The following is a 13,702-nucleotide window of genomic DNA, read 5'->3' on the forward strand; positions in this document are numbered from 1 at the left end:
ATGCTGGACCAGTTGGGCCTTTTGGACTGATCCAGCAAGATTCTACTTATGTTCTAAGAGGAAGCAATGATCTGACACAGTATAAAGCTGCATCGTTAACCCTTGGAATAGGAGCTATTGAAAAGTTTCTTGCATGGATGTAAGATGAAAGGATCCATTCACTTCTCTGTGTTGGGAATTGGTGCCCCTACCTCTCCTCCCATCCCAAAGTTGCGACTTAATTTGGGGACCAACTCTTATTTCTTTTACACAACCACTCTTTGTCTGTTACGTGTTTGGTGTGTGTATATATATACACACCTCCAGGGCCATATTTAAGTGCATATAAGCTGTACACACATAGGTACTGTCTGCACAACTGGGGATCTATTCAAAGGTCCCACAGTCTTGTGGATGGAGCCTACCCACGTACAGTTTGTACACATATTGACTCTATTAGTTATCAGAGGGCCTTCTTGCTAGTGGCCCCCTCTCTGAGGAACACCCTCCCATCAGATGTCAAGGAGACGAAGAACTACAGAACTTTTAGAAGACATCTGAAGGCAGCCCTGTATCAGGAAGCTTCTAATGTTTGACATTTTATTATGTTTTGATATGTGCTGGAAGTGGCTGGGGCAACGCAGCCAGATGAACAGGGTTTAAATAATAAAATCGTTGTTATTTATCATGTCAGATATATGTTGGAATCAGTGAGTGGCCCCAGTGGGAAGCAGCTGACCTGCCCTCCCTGCGGTTGAGTTGCTGCTGCATACCAGGATGGAAATAGGGAGGGTCGAGGTGGCAGTGAGGTTGGCGGGCTGGAAACAAGCCAGTCGAGCCAATCTGGTGCTCTTGCTGGTCAATTTGTACCATGTTGACCTCCTCTATCCCTCCTGCTTCATGCCCATTCAGATGAATCTGTAAATACTGGTGGGGGCATCTCTTCATGAGTGGACACTGCAGTTTGTTACGGCTCTGTGCAAGCAGCTACACCGCATCCCTGCACCACCATTTAGCAAACAGTATATGAAGCAACACTGGGAGGTGGCAAAGACAAATTACCACAAAGGATCCTTCCAGGGCATTGTAAACCAGACCTTATTATTGTGTGAACACATCCATAAATACAGGTCAGTGAGTCCCAGAGCAGGATACGTAGAGAGTGCAAGATGGAGAGGCCCTGATCCAGCAAAGCCTGATGCACAGCTCTGCACGGGGTAAAAATTCACACTGAGAAGGAATTTTTACAGGAATGTGCCAGCTAATTATGGTAATGCCAGAAATTAAAGCTAGCACTTAATTAAAGAAATCTTAACCAAGTACACACATGTGTTTTACTCAATTAATTGATAAATAATTGGCAACAAGTGGATATATTTGCATATGGATAAAAACAATAGTACTGAGGAAGAAGCATCCTTATCCATTTTTAAAATGAATCACGGATATGTCAGTACAGGGATCACCTTGGAAGTTTTCTTTCCTTTGAAAGAGAGAAGAGGGGAGGTGCTTCTTTTAAAACAGTGCTTGTCTTCAGTTTTTAAAACAACTGTTATCACCCCCATCATCTGTTGGACAATTTATCAGAGACACCTCTTTAGTTGTTAAAAAGGTTTTTGGAAAGCAATTAACCTAACTGATTAATCAATTAAATATTGCACTTCTAGTGGCAGAAATATTTTCAGGATGAGGTCCAGGACCCATTTATTCTGTGATACTGGAAAGTTTGAGGAGAACTTGGCATCTAGGTTCATGCCAGTGGAAGCCACAGAAATTTGTTTCTTATCCATTGTTTCTTGATTCCAGTGGAGTTCTTCTTGCTCTCAATCCTGCTTTTATTGAAGAAGTGACACCCAAATTTTCAGCTCTATGCTTCCTCCCACCACTTCTTAACTCAAAGAAGTGTGTGCCTCCTACTTAGTTACTCCTGCATTGGGGCAGATTCATCCTGCCTTTGTGCCTATGGTAGGGACTATTGCTGATTCCGCAATCTGCAGTCCTGGCGCAGAGGCTCACAGGATCTGGCCCAAATGTGCAGAGATTTGTGGAGAGAAGCATTTTCTACTCCACCTCAATGTAATGTTGCTTCTTCTATTTTCCAGTGGGCAATGGGACCAAGATGCCTTATCAGTTCCCCCCAATTGGCCAGAGTTCACCGGGAGATTTCAGCAAGCAGTCCGACGGGAGCCTCTATACCAAGAATGGTACTTTCAGGGCTTCTATGAGTTCTTCCCCCCTCTCCCTTCATCCTCTCTTTCTGTCTTTTCTCTGGGGAGATATTCATTCCAAATGTCCCAGTCTGACCTGGCTGCTTTGGAATTGCTGTGCTTTTCGGTCTTATGTTTAAACAAGGTGTCTCTCTAACTCTGGAATGCACCCGGCGGCATGCAAGGGAGGGTCTTCCGGGAATAATAACCACAGATGCCTTGTGTCTCCTCCAGCTTACCCTTCCATTGTGAGGCACCAAGCCACTAAGGTGCAACCTCAGACATGGAAGTCCTCCAAGCAGAGCATGCTGGTAAGTCATTAGACCTGCTCTTTTCACACCTTCCACCCCAAAGGCCTTCTGGGCTGCAACCCTAACCCTACTTACCTGAAAGTAAGCTCTGTTTAACTGAGTGGGATTAAGAGCATAAGAACATCTGTTAGGGAGTCTTTAACCATAATTCCTGAATTGCAGCAGGTTGGACTACATGACCTCTGCGGTCCCTTCCAGCTCTACAATGCTATGTTTCCATAAGAAGAGTTCTGCTGGATGTAGCCAAAGGCTTGTCTGCAGTTGGGCATCTTTTTCATACAGTGGCCAACCAAATGCTCTAATGGGAAGCCCACAAGCACAACCACACTCTTCTCACTTGTGATTCCCACCAACTGGTATTGAAAGCCATACTGCCTTCAGCAACGGAGGCAAAATACATGCATAGGTTGCACTGTAAATCGAGGACAGGGGTAGAAGAACTCCCCCTGTCCATTTACTATTATTTACAGAATTTCCATGTCACCTTTTCCCAACATGAAACCTCCTAAGCAACACATAGTATGACAACCACCATCATCAACCATCAGAAAGTATTACTATTACTATTATAGCTCTCAAAAATGCAACCATTGCCAAAACAATGCACAGATAAATGGTCAAGAACAGAGACAAATGTGCTAGTTGTCCCAGCGTTAGAAAGGAGTAAGCAATTATTCACCTACGTCTGAGAGCATGACAGGTCTCTGGTGGGAGATCTCTGGTGGGAGGGCACCCCAAAATTCTGGAGCCAACTGCAGCCTTACATTGGCTGACCAGGCATGAAATACGGGGTGCTTCACCTCCCTAGGTGAAGCTGGCTGGCTGGTTAAATGGCCCTCATTCTATTTTGTAGATGTTGGCTTCCAAGGGAGTGACAGGTCTGTGTCCTCTGGTCAGGAGGGCTCTGTCTAAGCTACTGGTGCTTACCCACCAAGAAGATAGCCTGGACTTCATCTGAGTCCTCAGCTGTGCGCTGCAAAGCTCTCATGGATTTCCCAAAGTGGTTCCACAAGAATACTAGTTATCAAATAGGGCTATAAAGTGATAAAACACCAGCTCTGGTACAATATCCTACTTCCCTCTCTGCTCCTCCTCATGTGCTTCACATCCACAGAGGAGAAAACGACAGCATGATTCCATAGACGACTCAGGATTTATAGAAAGTGATTAAGGAGGATCAAAGAAAGAGATAGTGGCTAAGTTCTGTTGATGAAGAGAATCTTGATTGTCGGCTGTTGTTTTTAATAAAAATAATTAACTGCATGGCATCCAGAGAGAAGGCAGGAGGCTTACAAATTTCACCATTCTTGGAACATGACAGTTTGGCCTAAGCCTTTCAAAATTATATATAAAAAATATTCTTAAACTACTTGAGAACACTGACACCCGCAGCCTGTAGGAGGTAGAACCTTTGGCCCTCTTGCCTGCCTAACTGTTCATATGGATAGCAGGGATGGAAGGGACATTGCTCAGTGGTTGAGCATCTCGTCTGCATGCAGAAAGTCCCAGGTTCAGCCCCTGGCATCTCCAAACAGGGCCAGACAAGACCTTGCCTGAAACCATGGAGAGCCACTGCCAGCTACTGAAGACAGAATTGAGCTAGCTCGGTGTTTCCCAAACTTGGGTCTCCAGCTGTTTTCAAACTACAGTTCCCATCATCCCTGACCACCGGTCTTGCCAGCTCTGAATGATGGGGGTTGTAGTTCAAAAACAGCTGGAGACCCAAGTTTAGGAAACACCGAGCTAGATGGATCATTGATCTTACTCAGTATAAGGCAGTTTCTTGTGATGGCTCCCAGGGGATGGAGGTGTAATCCTCTGGTTCAGATGCCTGATCCAATGACCCAAGTAACTTTTTCTGACCCACCACAAGACCCCACTGATTTTTGGTGGAGTGTGCTGGGGAATAAATTAGACACAGAACTGTATAGTGGAGCCGAGCACCCTGTTGGGGATGGCAACCAGCCCATCGTTGCTTAGAAGAGCAATCATTTTATGACGGGAGTGGGGCATTAATCTTCTCCTCCACAAATCTGCATGGGAATGTCCTGTGCGTTTGCAAGAGAGTATGTGAAAAAAGAATGTGGGGTAATCACATACACTTCAGGAAATGCCTGCCACTGGCTTCCTGGGGATTGGCCAAGGTTGAATGCAGCCCTTAGTGTAATTTGCTAGATTATCTGGGCCATTTTCATTTCGGATGGCCACCCAAACTGGGAATATGCTCTAGAGTCTCCTGCACCTCCAGAGGGAACTATAGCTTGTTCTCAATTGGGCCTGGAGCCCAGGAAGGACCGCAGCTCAGTGGCAGAGATTCTGCCTAGTATACAGAAGGTTGTGGGCTCAATCCCCAATGGCTGATAGTTGAGAGGCCCTGGAAGTGTGTTATACTGAATCAGACCTTTGCTTCCTCTAGTTCACTTTTTTCTGACTGAAAGTGGCTCTCCTGGGCTTCAGATGGGGAACACTTTCAGCTCCACCTGGTGATGTTGGGAATCATATCGGGTTGCAAAGCATAGCTGCCAAGTTTTCCCTTTTCTCGCGAGGAAGCCTATTCAGCATAAGGGAAAATCCCTTAAAAAAAGGGATAACTTGGCAGCTATGTTGCAAAGGATGTGCTTTTTACCTGAGATGGATCCTGCTTGATCTTGGAGCTGCCCCTGTTGCTTGAGTAGCTGGCCTCTTTAACTGATGGGCTTCCAAGTTCTAGGGATATACAAAGCTGTTGTATGCTGAATCAGGACCTTTGTACAGCTAGCACTGTCTTGCCTACGCTGAATTGCAGAAGCTCACCTGGGGATGTTCCCAGTCCTAGCTGGAGATGCTGAAACAGGTTACAGCCCTAGCAACTGCCCAGCTCCACCATCTTCCTGCACTAACGATGCTAAGTTGGTCTTCTATGTGTATTCAGCAGCTAGAGCCATTTGGTCTTTGAATTGCAGTTATACCCAAAAGCAAACAATCGGGCTGATAAATAAAGAGCATTAAATGTCCCAGAATAGATGTACTTCCACTGGACTGTCGAGGCTCGGCAGGAGCTTTTATGGTCTACTGGGCCAATAATCCTGCTTTTAAAGCTGCTTTAAATATGTATTTGAGTAATCCAGTCCTTAGAAAAAGGCCTGTAAATATGAGTCCTAGCAGCCAGCAGCACTGCTTGAGGAGGCCTGTCCCACCAGCCCATTGAGGGTTATTTAAAGGGTAGTTGATTCCCCTCTTTAATTAGGTACAAAATTGGCACCATAAAGCAAATGGCTTTAATACTCCAGGCAGTGCTGAACAGCAGGAACTTGGAGGGAGAGTGATGCCAAGTGAAAGGGCAGGTGGTTCCTGTCCACCACCCATTGCAAACACTTCACAATGAACATAAATCTTTTTTTAACCAGCTGGGTTATTAGGAATGCTGCTAATACAGTGGGGTTTGCATCTAACCACCTCTCTTTAAGATAGGAAATTCACTGGGTCAAAAATTGCAAAAATGAAAGACTGCTGTTACAAACAGGAATGGGCTCATCTGTCATTTTCAGTTTCTCTTGATTTCTCATTCTTCCAGTTCTAACTTGAGTTCTCCACATTGCCACAACAGTTTGTGAATATGTATATCTTTATTTGCAAAAAAATCCTCATGGCTAATACACATAATCTCCCAACAGACACAAATTTGTATGCAATGTTTCTTAATCTATGCACTTTTGCAAAGCATTTTCTCCCCATATACTGCATTTTTCCATGCAATTTTCAAGAAATGTGCATTTATATGCATTTTTGTACATATTACTTGGCTGGAGAACTGCGTTGCAATATTTAGAGAACTGCAATTTTCAAAGGATGTATGTGTTTCGCTTCACATATTGTTTTGGAAAGTATTCACTTTTAAACCTGGACTGAATCAAATTTCACGAGTCACCCCTTGTTACCATTTCACATTACACAATCTGGCTCAAGATTGACTGTGACAGATCTTTGTCAACAACTGTAACAGTTACAACAATACATCTCGGAACCAAGCTTTATGGGGAATGGTTGAAGGAACTGGGTATGTCTAGAAGAGAAGAGAAGTTTGAGAGGTGCTCTGGTAGTCTTCCTCAAATATCTGAAGTGACTGTTGGGTGATGGAGCAAGCTTGTTTTCTGCTGCTCCAGAGGGTAGAACCTGAACCATTGGATTCAAATGACAAGAAAAGAGATTCTGACTGAATGTTATAAAACTTTCTGCTGGTAAGAGCTGTTTGACCATGAAATGGGACTCCCTCAGAAGGTGGTGGACTCTCCTTCACTGGAGGGTTTTAAAGAAAGGTTGGGTGGCCATCAGTCAGGGAAGCTTTAACTGTGATTTCTGCACTGGAGGGGTTGAACTAGATGACTCTGGGGGCACCTTTCAACTCTACAAATCTATGAGTCTATGATAATAATTTGCACACACAGGACCTTATAGAGTTTGATGAGCTGTCTCTCCTTGCAGTTCCATTTGGCACGGAGGAGCATAGCTGCCAAGTCTCACGTATTCCCCGGGAAACCCCCCATTTTTCCAGCCATTTCCCGCTGGCAGCCCGGATTTAAACCCCCCCTGTAAATCCCCCGGATTCTTACCGGCCTGGGGAGGCTCCTTCTGCGCATGTCTGGAGTCTCTGGACACGCACAGAAGCGATTTCTGGCGCTGCAGCCATTTTGGAAATGGACAGAGCATGCATAGAAGCAATTTTCGGTGCCACTCTGCCCAGTTCCAAAATGGCCGCAGCGTGACTTCCGGTGTTGCGCGGCGCCGATCCTGGATTTTTCAGTCTGGGAGTTGGCACCTATGCGGAGGAGGGCAATGCGTATCAGATATACAGAAGGCAGCAGGTCCATCCATCTGCTTCTTAATCTAAAATCACCCTGTGCTTTTTTTCCATTTGCAGTCCCACTACCGCCCCTTCTACGTCAACAAGGGCAATGGAGTCACTTCCAATGAAGCACCTTGATCCTAGAGGATTACAAGAGGAGTCTGTTGTGCTAGGACAGGAAGAACGTATGAAAATTTTCATGGATGTCTCAACTGCTGCTGCTGTATTAACCATGCTGTTTTAATCTTTTTTCCCCCTTTTTTTGTAATTGATGGGAGGTGGAGGACGGTGCTCTAGGAAGAAGATGCAGTAGTGCATGCCCCATTCTAGGAGGGAATGGAGACCATCTCTCTAGCTGTATTAGGGCACCGTCATGTTATTCTTGGTAACAGCTTTTCAGCCCCTGAGAAAATAACCCCAAATGCAAACCTAGTTCTATAATGCATCCCTTTCCCCCTACCTATCTGCTTAGCTCATGCTAGGTGTCTAGTAGGGAAGATGAGATCTGAGCTGGGCATCACTTTTCTTCCCACCAGAAGGTCTGCGCCATGCCACTGGACTTCTCAACGTAACCACTATTGTTTTCACCCAGCTTTCTGTTTGTTATAACTGCACCCTTATCCACTCCCATCAGAGACACCCTCTTGACTTATAATGGGGGCTCTTGCTGTGTAGACGCAACCCCAAAACCTGTTTGCTAATAGCAACAGCAATAAAAGAAAAACCCACAAACTTCTAACAATTCCTTGTTGCTACTTAACTGGGCATTGCCTGTGAATTGAAAGCCAAAAGGATTCGTGGTGGCCCATTGATACATCCTCCCTCCCTCAAGCCAGCCAGCTTCTCAAATTATAGAAGAAAGTGGGAGAAATCTATCCTGCTAATGGAAGATTGATTAGATGTCTCTGCTATTCCTTTCCCCTCAACCCTCTGATGATATTGGCTGATATGCTCTGGTTCAGTTGTTTTGTTTTATTATCTAGAAGAAGAGTTATTACTGGAAGTTTTGAGATTTATTCTTACAATGCTACAACGGGACACTGTGTGTGCGTGTGTGCGTGTGTGCATGCATCTGCACCTACTGTTGCAAACTGAATCAGTGTGAGGTGAGAACCAGGGCAAGGGTGTTGCTGTGGCTTGTGCTGTCCTAACCAAAGAGCTACAGTCGTCATGGGAACCATTTCGCCCAGTCCCTAGAATTGGTACCCAAGCTTGAAGGCCACTGGCCATCTCCTACAAAGTTCCAAGAGTCTCAATCTTCAATGGATACTGGACACATTTGAAAGCACTGGGACCCTTCCTTGGAAGGACACACTCTTTAGAATTGCAACACTGTTGGGAAGCCTGGTTGGTTTCCATTGCGTGCCAAGGCCCCGTGACTCGCAGTTCCCTAGTGATTAATAAACACATGGACATGAGTATTTAGGTTTATGGGTTCAAATAGGCCACAACTTTATTGGTTACAGATGTGAGCGGTTTGGTTTAGGGCATTGGGTGAAGCCAGGCTATATCTTGACTCTCACCTGTGTGCAGGGAGTCCATCTAAGGGTAAATGACCAATAAGGGGAGCCCTATGACTTACATCAAATAGGGGCACCCCGGGGGTCCCTGTTGGGGTCATGGCATTGCCCTAGCCCATTTCCAGCCATTGGACAGGATCCACACCCCCGGATCCCTTTAACAGGATACCCTTATCGAGAAGGGGCAGGTGGAGGCTACAACCTCCCCTCCATCCAAACAAAGGTTTACTCAATGCCTAACCTCACAAAGTTGTGACGATTGCTACAAGGTAGGCAAAAACCCAATGGCTGGTGCCAGTTTGCCAAGTGGAAAAAATTCCTACCCGGCCCCAACAATATGATGGCTGACATTTGTCCATAGCAAGGTCATGTCAGAGCAAAGCATGAAAAGAGGGTGGGTGGGTTGGGAGAAACGGCAAAAGGTCAAGAGAGGAGAAGCCCCCAACCACTCTGTGGTTAAATTTCCTGTGGCCATGCGCCCTATTGGCTCTGATTGGCCAGTGGGGCCAACTGGGCATGGCCCCGCCCAGCGCCAGTGACGTGGCTGGGACAGCACCAGGGTGCTGTCTACTCCCCGGCCCCATGCTGGATCACTGCAGGGGCCCAGATGCCTGGACACAACACTGCCCACCAGAAAAGGTGAGTGGACTTATTGTTCATGCCTGTTCCTTATAGCAGCTTGCTTTCCCCACTCCTGATACCTGGAAATATACTCAAACAAACAAACAAACAAACACACAGAGCATCTGACTAACAGAGGTCACACCTTTTGCATGCTGAAAATTACCTTGTAGCTAAGCCCTCTGCAAAAAGAAGCAAGACCCTCCCCACTTAAACTACACTGCTCTTAAACCAGTGCTTTAGACTTTTAAAAGTTTGTGGTGTGAAAGATCTTGACACTAGGACCCCTAATATTCTGGGGTGTTCTTATTTTTTGAAGAAGAAATGTTCCAAAATGCAGAAACTGAGGCAGGTTTTAAGAAGTCTGAGAAGTGGGGATGGGGTGGCGGAATGTATAGATAGAGATGTATTTCACCGAAAGGGAATTTAAAGTATAGAGTTCAACAAAGCCCTCAAGGACCATCTCGTCTCACTTCTGAACAGTTCCTTAGAGGGGGAAGCACCTCTCCTCCAAGGTCCTATTGATACCATCTGTAGAAAAAGATTTCATAAGCTGCTGAAGCATTTTTCTCTGTTGCCCAACCTGTTCTTCCCTGACAACCACCCTGAATTTTGTTTGTCACTGTTTTGGACTGTTCTTGCTTTGTTGTTGCCTTCCTTTCAGGGTGAAAGTTCTTTAAGGTAATAAAAATTATGCATTGGTGTTTTTTTTAAAAAAAAATAAACAAACAAGATAGAGAAAGAGAGAGCTCAGAGCACGTTGCTAGATCTCATGATGGTGACTGATTTGTCTTGTTCTATTAGTGCACTATGAAGCCTCCCCACCCCACTCAATTTAACATAACCATTTTTTATGTTGGGAAGAATGCCTGTAGGTTTTCCATGAAGACCGCTGGAGAGAGGCCAGTTGAGAACAGGCTGGGGAGAGCATCATGTCCTGGTTTCCAGTGAGCAAGAGGGACATGCTTTACATCTCCCCTCCCATTCCATAGAGACAATGCAGAATTTTATCATTTGCACTCCTATCCACATTTCCATGCCCCAAAGAAATCAATTGAGGCTGCCCCTCCTTAGCTATTGCCACTGAAATGAAGCCACGTAATTGGGGATATGGATCTATTGCTAACCTGCAGGATGAGGCATAATGCAAGCAAAACGCATTTGCACCATCACTGTTTAAGATGGCAAAATAGACAACCTGAAGTCTTGTTCCCCTTGTAATTGCTGCCTAAAAAGTCCTCATGCATTTGCAATTTGTTCCTCGTGGTGTTGATGATCTCGATTAAGCATGGTGGATTAGCTTGCAGGAACGAGGGAGCTTTCGCAAGACCAGTGTTGCTGCAGCTGGCAAAGCTTATTTTGCTTATTCCCAAATGCTTTTTAAAATAAAAATAAAAATGGTGACACTGAGAAAAAAATTCAACACTCCAGGTGAAGCTAGAGCAAATAAGCAAAGCATAAGTGTCAGACATGACCTGAATGGATAGCTCAATTGGTTAGAGTATGGTGCTGATAATGCCAAGGTTGTAGGTTTGATCCCCATAAGGGACAGCTGCATATTCCTGCATTGCAAGGGGTTGGACTAGATGTTCCTCAGGATCCCTTCCAATTATTTGATTCTATGAATGTGGTGTGAAAGGAAATCAAAACCAGCTGATCACCAAAAGAGAGCGTGCTTTGCAGATCCTCCTTTTAAACTCCCTCCTAGTCATCTGCGTATTAGAAGAATCCAAAGCAACAACCAACCCAACAACCCACTGCAGCCAAAATATTCCTCTTCCATAAAGAGCTCTTAATTTGTGCTTGTCCACCTCCAGAAAATGGTTCTGGGGCTAAACCTCAGACTGGATGTAGTAGTGATGAAGTCAACAATGCCTTGAAGCTTGTATGGAGAGTGTCTTGCTAACCAGACAAGCAACTCCACACATCCAGCCCCCCCCCTCCCCAAGGTATATAAATGACTTAAGGAATTCATAGCAATAAAATTAACAAATTATGAATGAGTAATAATAAGGTCCTGGCTGAAGAGGGCTGGCCGTAAGGCAGGCCTGATCCACAACCAGCAGGACCTCTTTAGGGATCCATTCCTGGTTGCAAAATGAGAAGCAAATTATCAGAGGGAGGGGGAGAGTCTCAAGAGAGCTAGCTTGGAAGGGCTTGTAATGTTTTTTATAATAAAAAAAACAGATTTCTGTCCTTTGAATTTGAGGTGTGTGTGTGTGTGTGTGTGTGTGTGTGTGTGTGTGTGTTGTCACACTGTTTTGCCTTTTGTTTTACAACATTCCCTGTTCTGGATGATGTCACAATTTAGAGGCTTCTGAGGCGGAGGTGCAGGTTTAAAACACTAATAGTGACAAGTTAATGTTAATTGACTTCAGAAAGGAGGTTTATGTAGACGACTTTGCTTTGTAAATGTCCCTGAAAATAGAACAGTAGAACTTAAAAAAATAAAATAAAATATTGTTTTTCTCCATTTGGAATGATTGCCAGATGTTTCATTTGTACAAAAATTCACTTCTGCTTCAACATAAACCTGTGCTTGGATGTTGCACATGGCATCCCATGTGCATACAGTTTAGTTTTCCTTGGTATGCAGTGAGGACCCAGCAGGAATTCTCTTACAGGTGACGTTGTGTTATAATGTTTTAATATATCTTCTTTTCGTCTTGGCCAAAGTGGCAGAAGTGCTTTCTTGGGGGGGGGGGGCAGTGAGCCGTACCCTGTTGGTGAACAAAGGGGGAGAGCAGAAATACAAGCAGAAAATTCATGGGCTGCAGAGTCCCATTCTGTGGCTTCCCTCTCCAGTGCAATCTTGTTGCTAATCTTCTCTGTATCTAAATGTTAAAGGTAAAGGTACCCCTGACCGTTAGGTCCAGTCATGGATGACTCTGGGGTTGCGCACTGATCTCGCTCTGTAGGCCGAGGGAGCTGGCGTTTGTCTGCAGACAGCTTCTGGGTCATGTGGCCAGCATGACTAAGCTGCTTCTGGCGAACCAGAGCAGCACACGGAAACGCCGTTTACCTTCCCGCCGGAGCGGTACCTATTTATCTACTTGCACTTGATGTGCCTTTGAACTGCTAGTTGGGCAGGAGCTGGGACCGAACAACAGGCGCTCACCCCACCAGGGGGATTCAAACTGCCAACCTTCCAATTGGCAAGCCCTAGGCTCTGTGGTTTAGACCACAGCGCCACCCGCGTTAGACCTCTATAAACCAGTCAAGAAAATAATAATGGGTAGAATTTGACACTAGGCCCACTCAGACTAGCCAACTGAAATGAATGAGCATGAAAAGTTAGGATAGCTCAATTGGTTAGAGTGTGGTGCTGAGAACACCAAGGTCGCAGGTTTGATCCTTGTACGGGACAGCTGCCTATTCCTGCATTGCATGGGGTTGGACTAGATGATCCGCAGGGTCCCTTCCAACTCTATAAATGCATGTGTGTGCATGAGCGCGCGCACACACACACACACACACACACACACACACACACACACACACATACCTGTTGATTTCAATCCATTTACTCTGAGTTCATGCTAGTTGCATGCCGCCAATTGCCATTATTTTGGAACAAAAGTTGCCAACTTCAACCAGTTCCTGGAGTTGTGCCTTTTAACAGCATCTTCATCTGCAGGTGCATTACACAGAGGAAGCTGTCATACTGAGTCAGACCAGTAGTCTATCTGGCTCACTGTTCCTGCCACTGACTGCCAGCAGCTCTGAAGGGTTTCAGGCTGCAGTCTCTTCTCCTAGCCCTACATGGAGGTGCCAGCAATTGGACCTGGGACCTTCTGCAGGCAAAGCAGATGGTCTACCACTGAGCTTTTCCCTAAATATAGTATAATATTACATTACGAGCAGGAGGCCACATCTATTCCCATGCTGTGTAGAAAGTGGTGTTTTGCTTTGTTGATTTCTTCAGATCAGGCTGCCTGAAGGACATAGGAGCAGATAGATAATTTAACAAATTCTCGGAAGATATAGAACTGTAAATGGCGACTGGTCACAATGGCTGCATCACCTCCAGGATCAATCGTGGGTACTAGTCACTGGATCATGAGCAGGAGAAGGCTATTGTGCTCATTTCCTGCTTACAGGCATCCCAGAAAAAGCATATGCTTAATCACCATGAGAACGAAATGTTGGGCTTCAAAGATCTTTGCCCTTTAATGGATCCAACCATTAAAAATAAGAACCACCTGTAGCCCTTGGAAATGATTTGCTTGTTTTGTAAAGTTC

At 45.2% G+C, this 13,702-nt stretch overlaps 1 protein-coding gene across 3 annotated transcripts in view; it reads left to right on the forward strand.

Moving 5' to 3' along the window:
- Positions 1-11,933, forward strand: part of TRIM29 (tripartite motif containing 29) — a 47,306-nt gene extending 35,373 nt beyond the window's left edge. Inside the window, exons 7-9 of one of the 3 annotated variants that reach the window (XM_035139070.2) lie at positions 2,082-2,183; positions 2,421-2,497; positions 7,395-11,933. In XM_035139070.2, coding sequence (XP_034994961.2) covers positions 2,082-2,183; positions 2,421-2,497; positions 7,395-7,457 — 242 coding nt within the window. In that variant the 3' untranslated portion in view covers positions 7,458-11,933. The remainder of the gene's footprint in view (positions 1-2,081; positions 2,184-2,420; positions 2,498-7,394) is intronic. The other 2 variants (XM_035139072.2, XM_035139073.2) reach the window with 2 other exon arrangements.
- Positions 11,934-13,702: the final 1,769 nt, after the last annotated feature.

The sequence above is a fragment of the Zootoca vivipara genome, chromosome 15 (genome assembly GCF_963506605.1).
Source record: "Zootoca vivipara chromosome 15, rZooViv1.1, whole genome shotgun sequence".
Classification (NCBI taxonomy): Eukaryota; Metazoa; Chordata; class Lepidosauria; order Squamata; family Lacertidae; genus Zootoca; species Zootoca vivipara.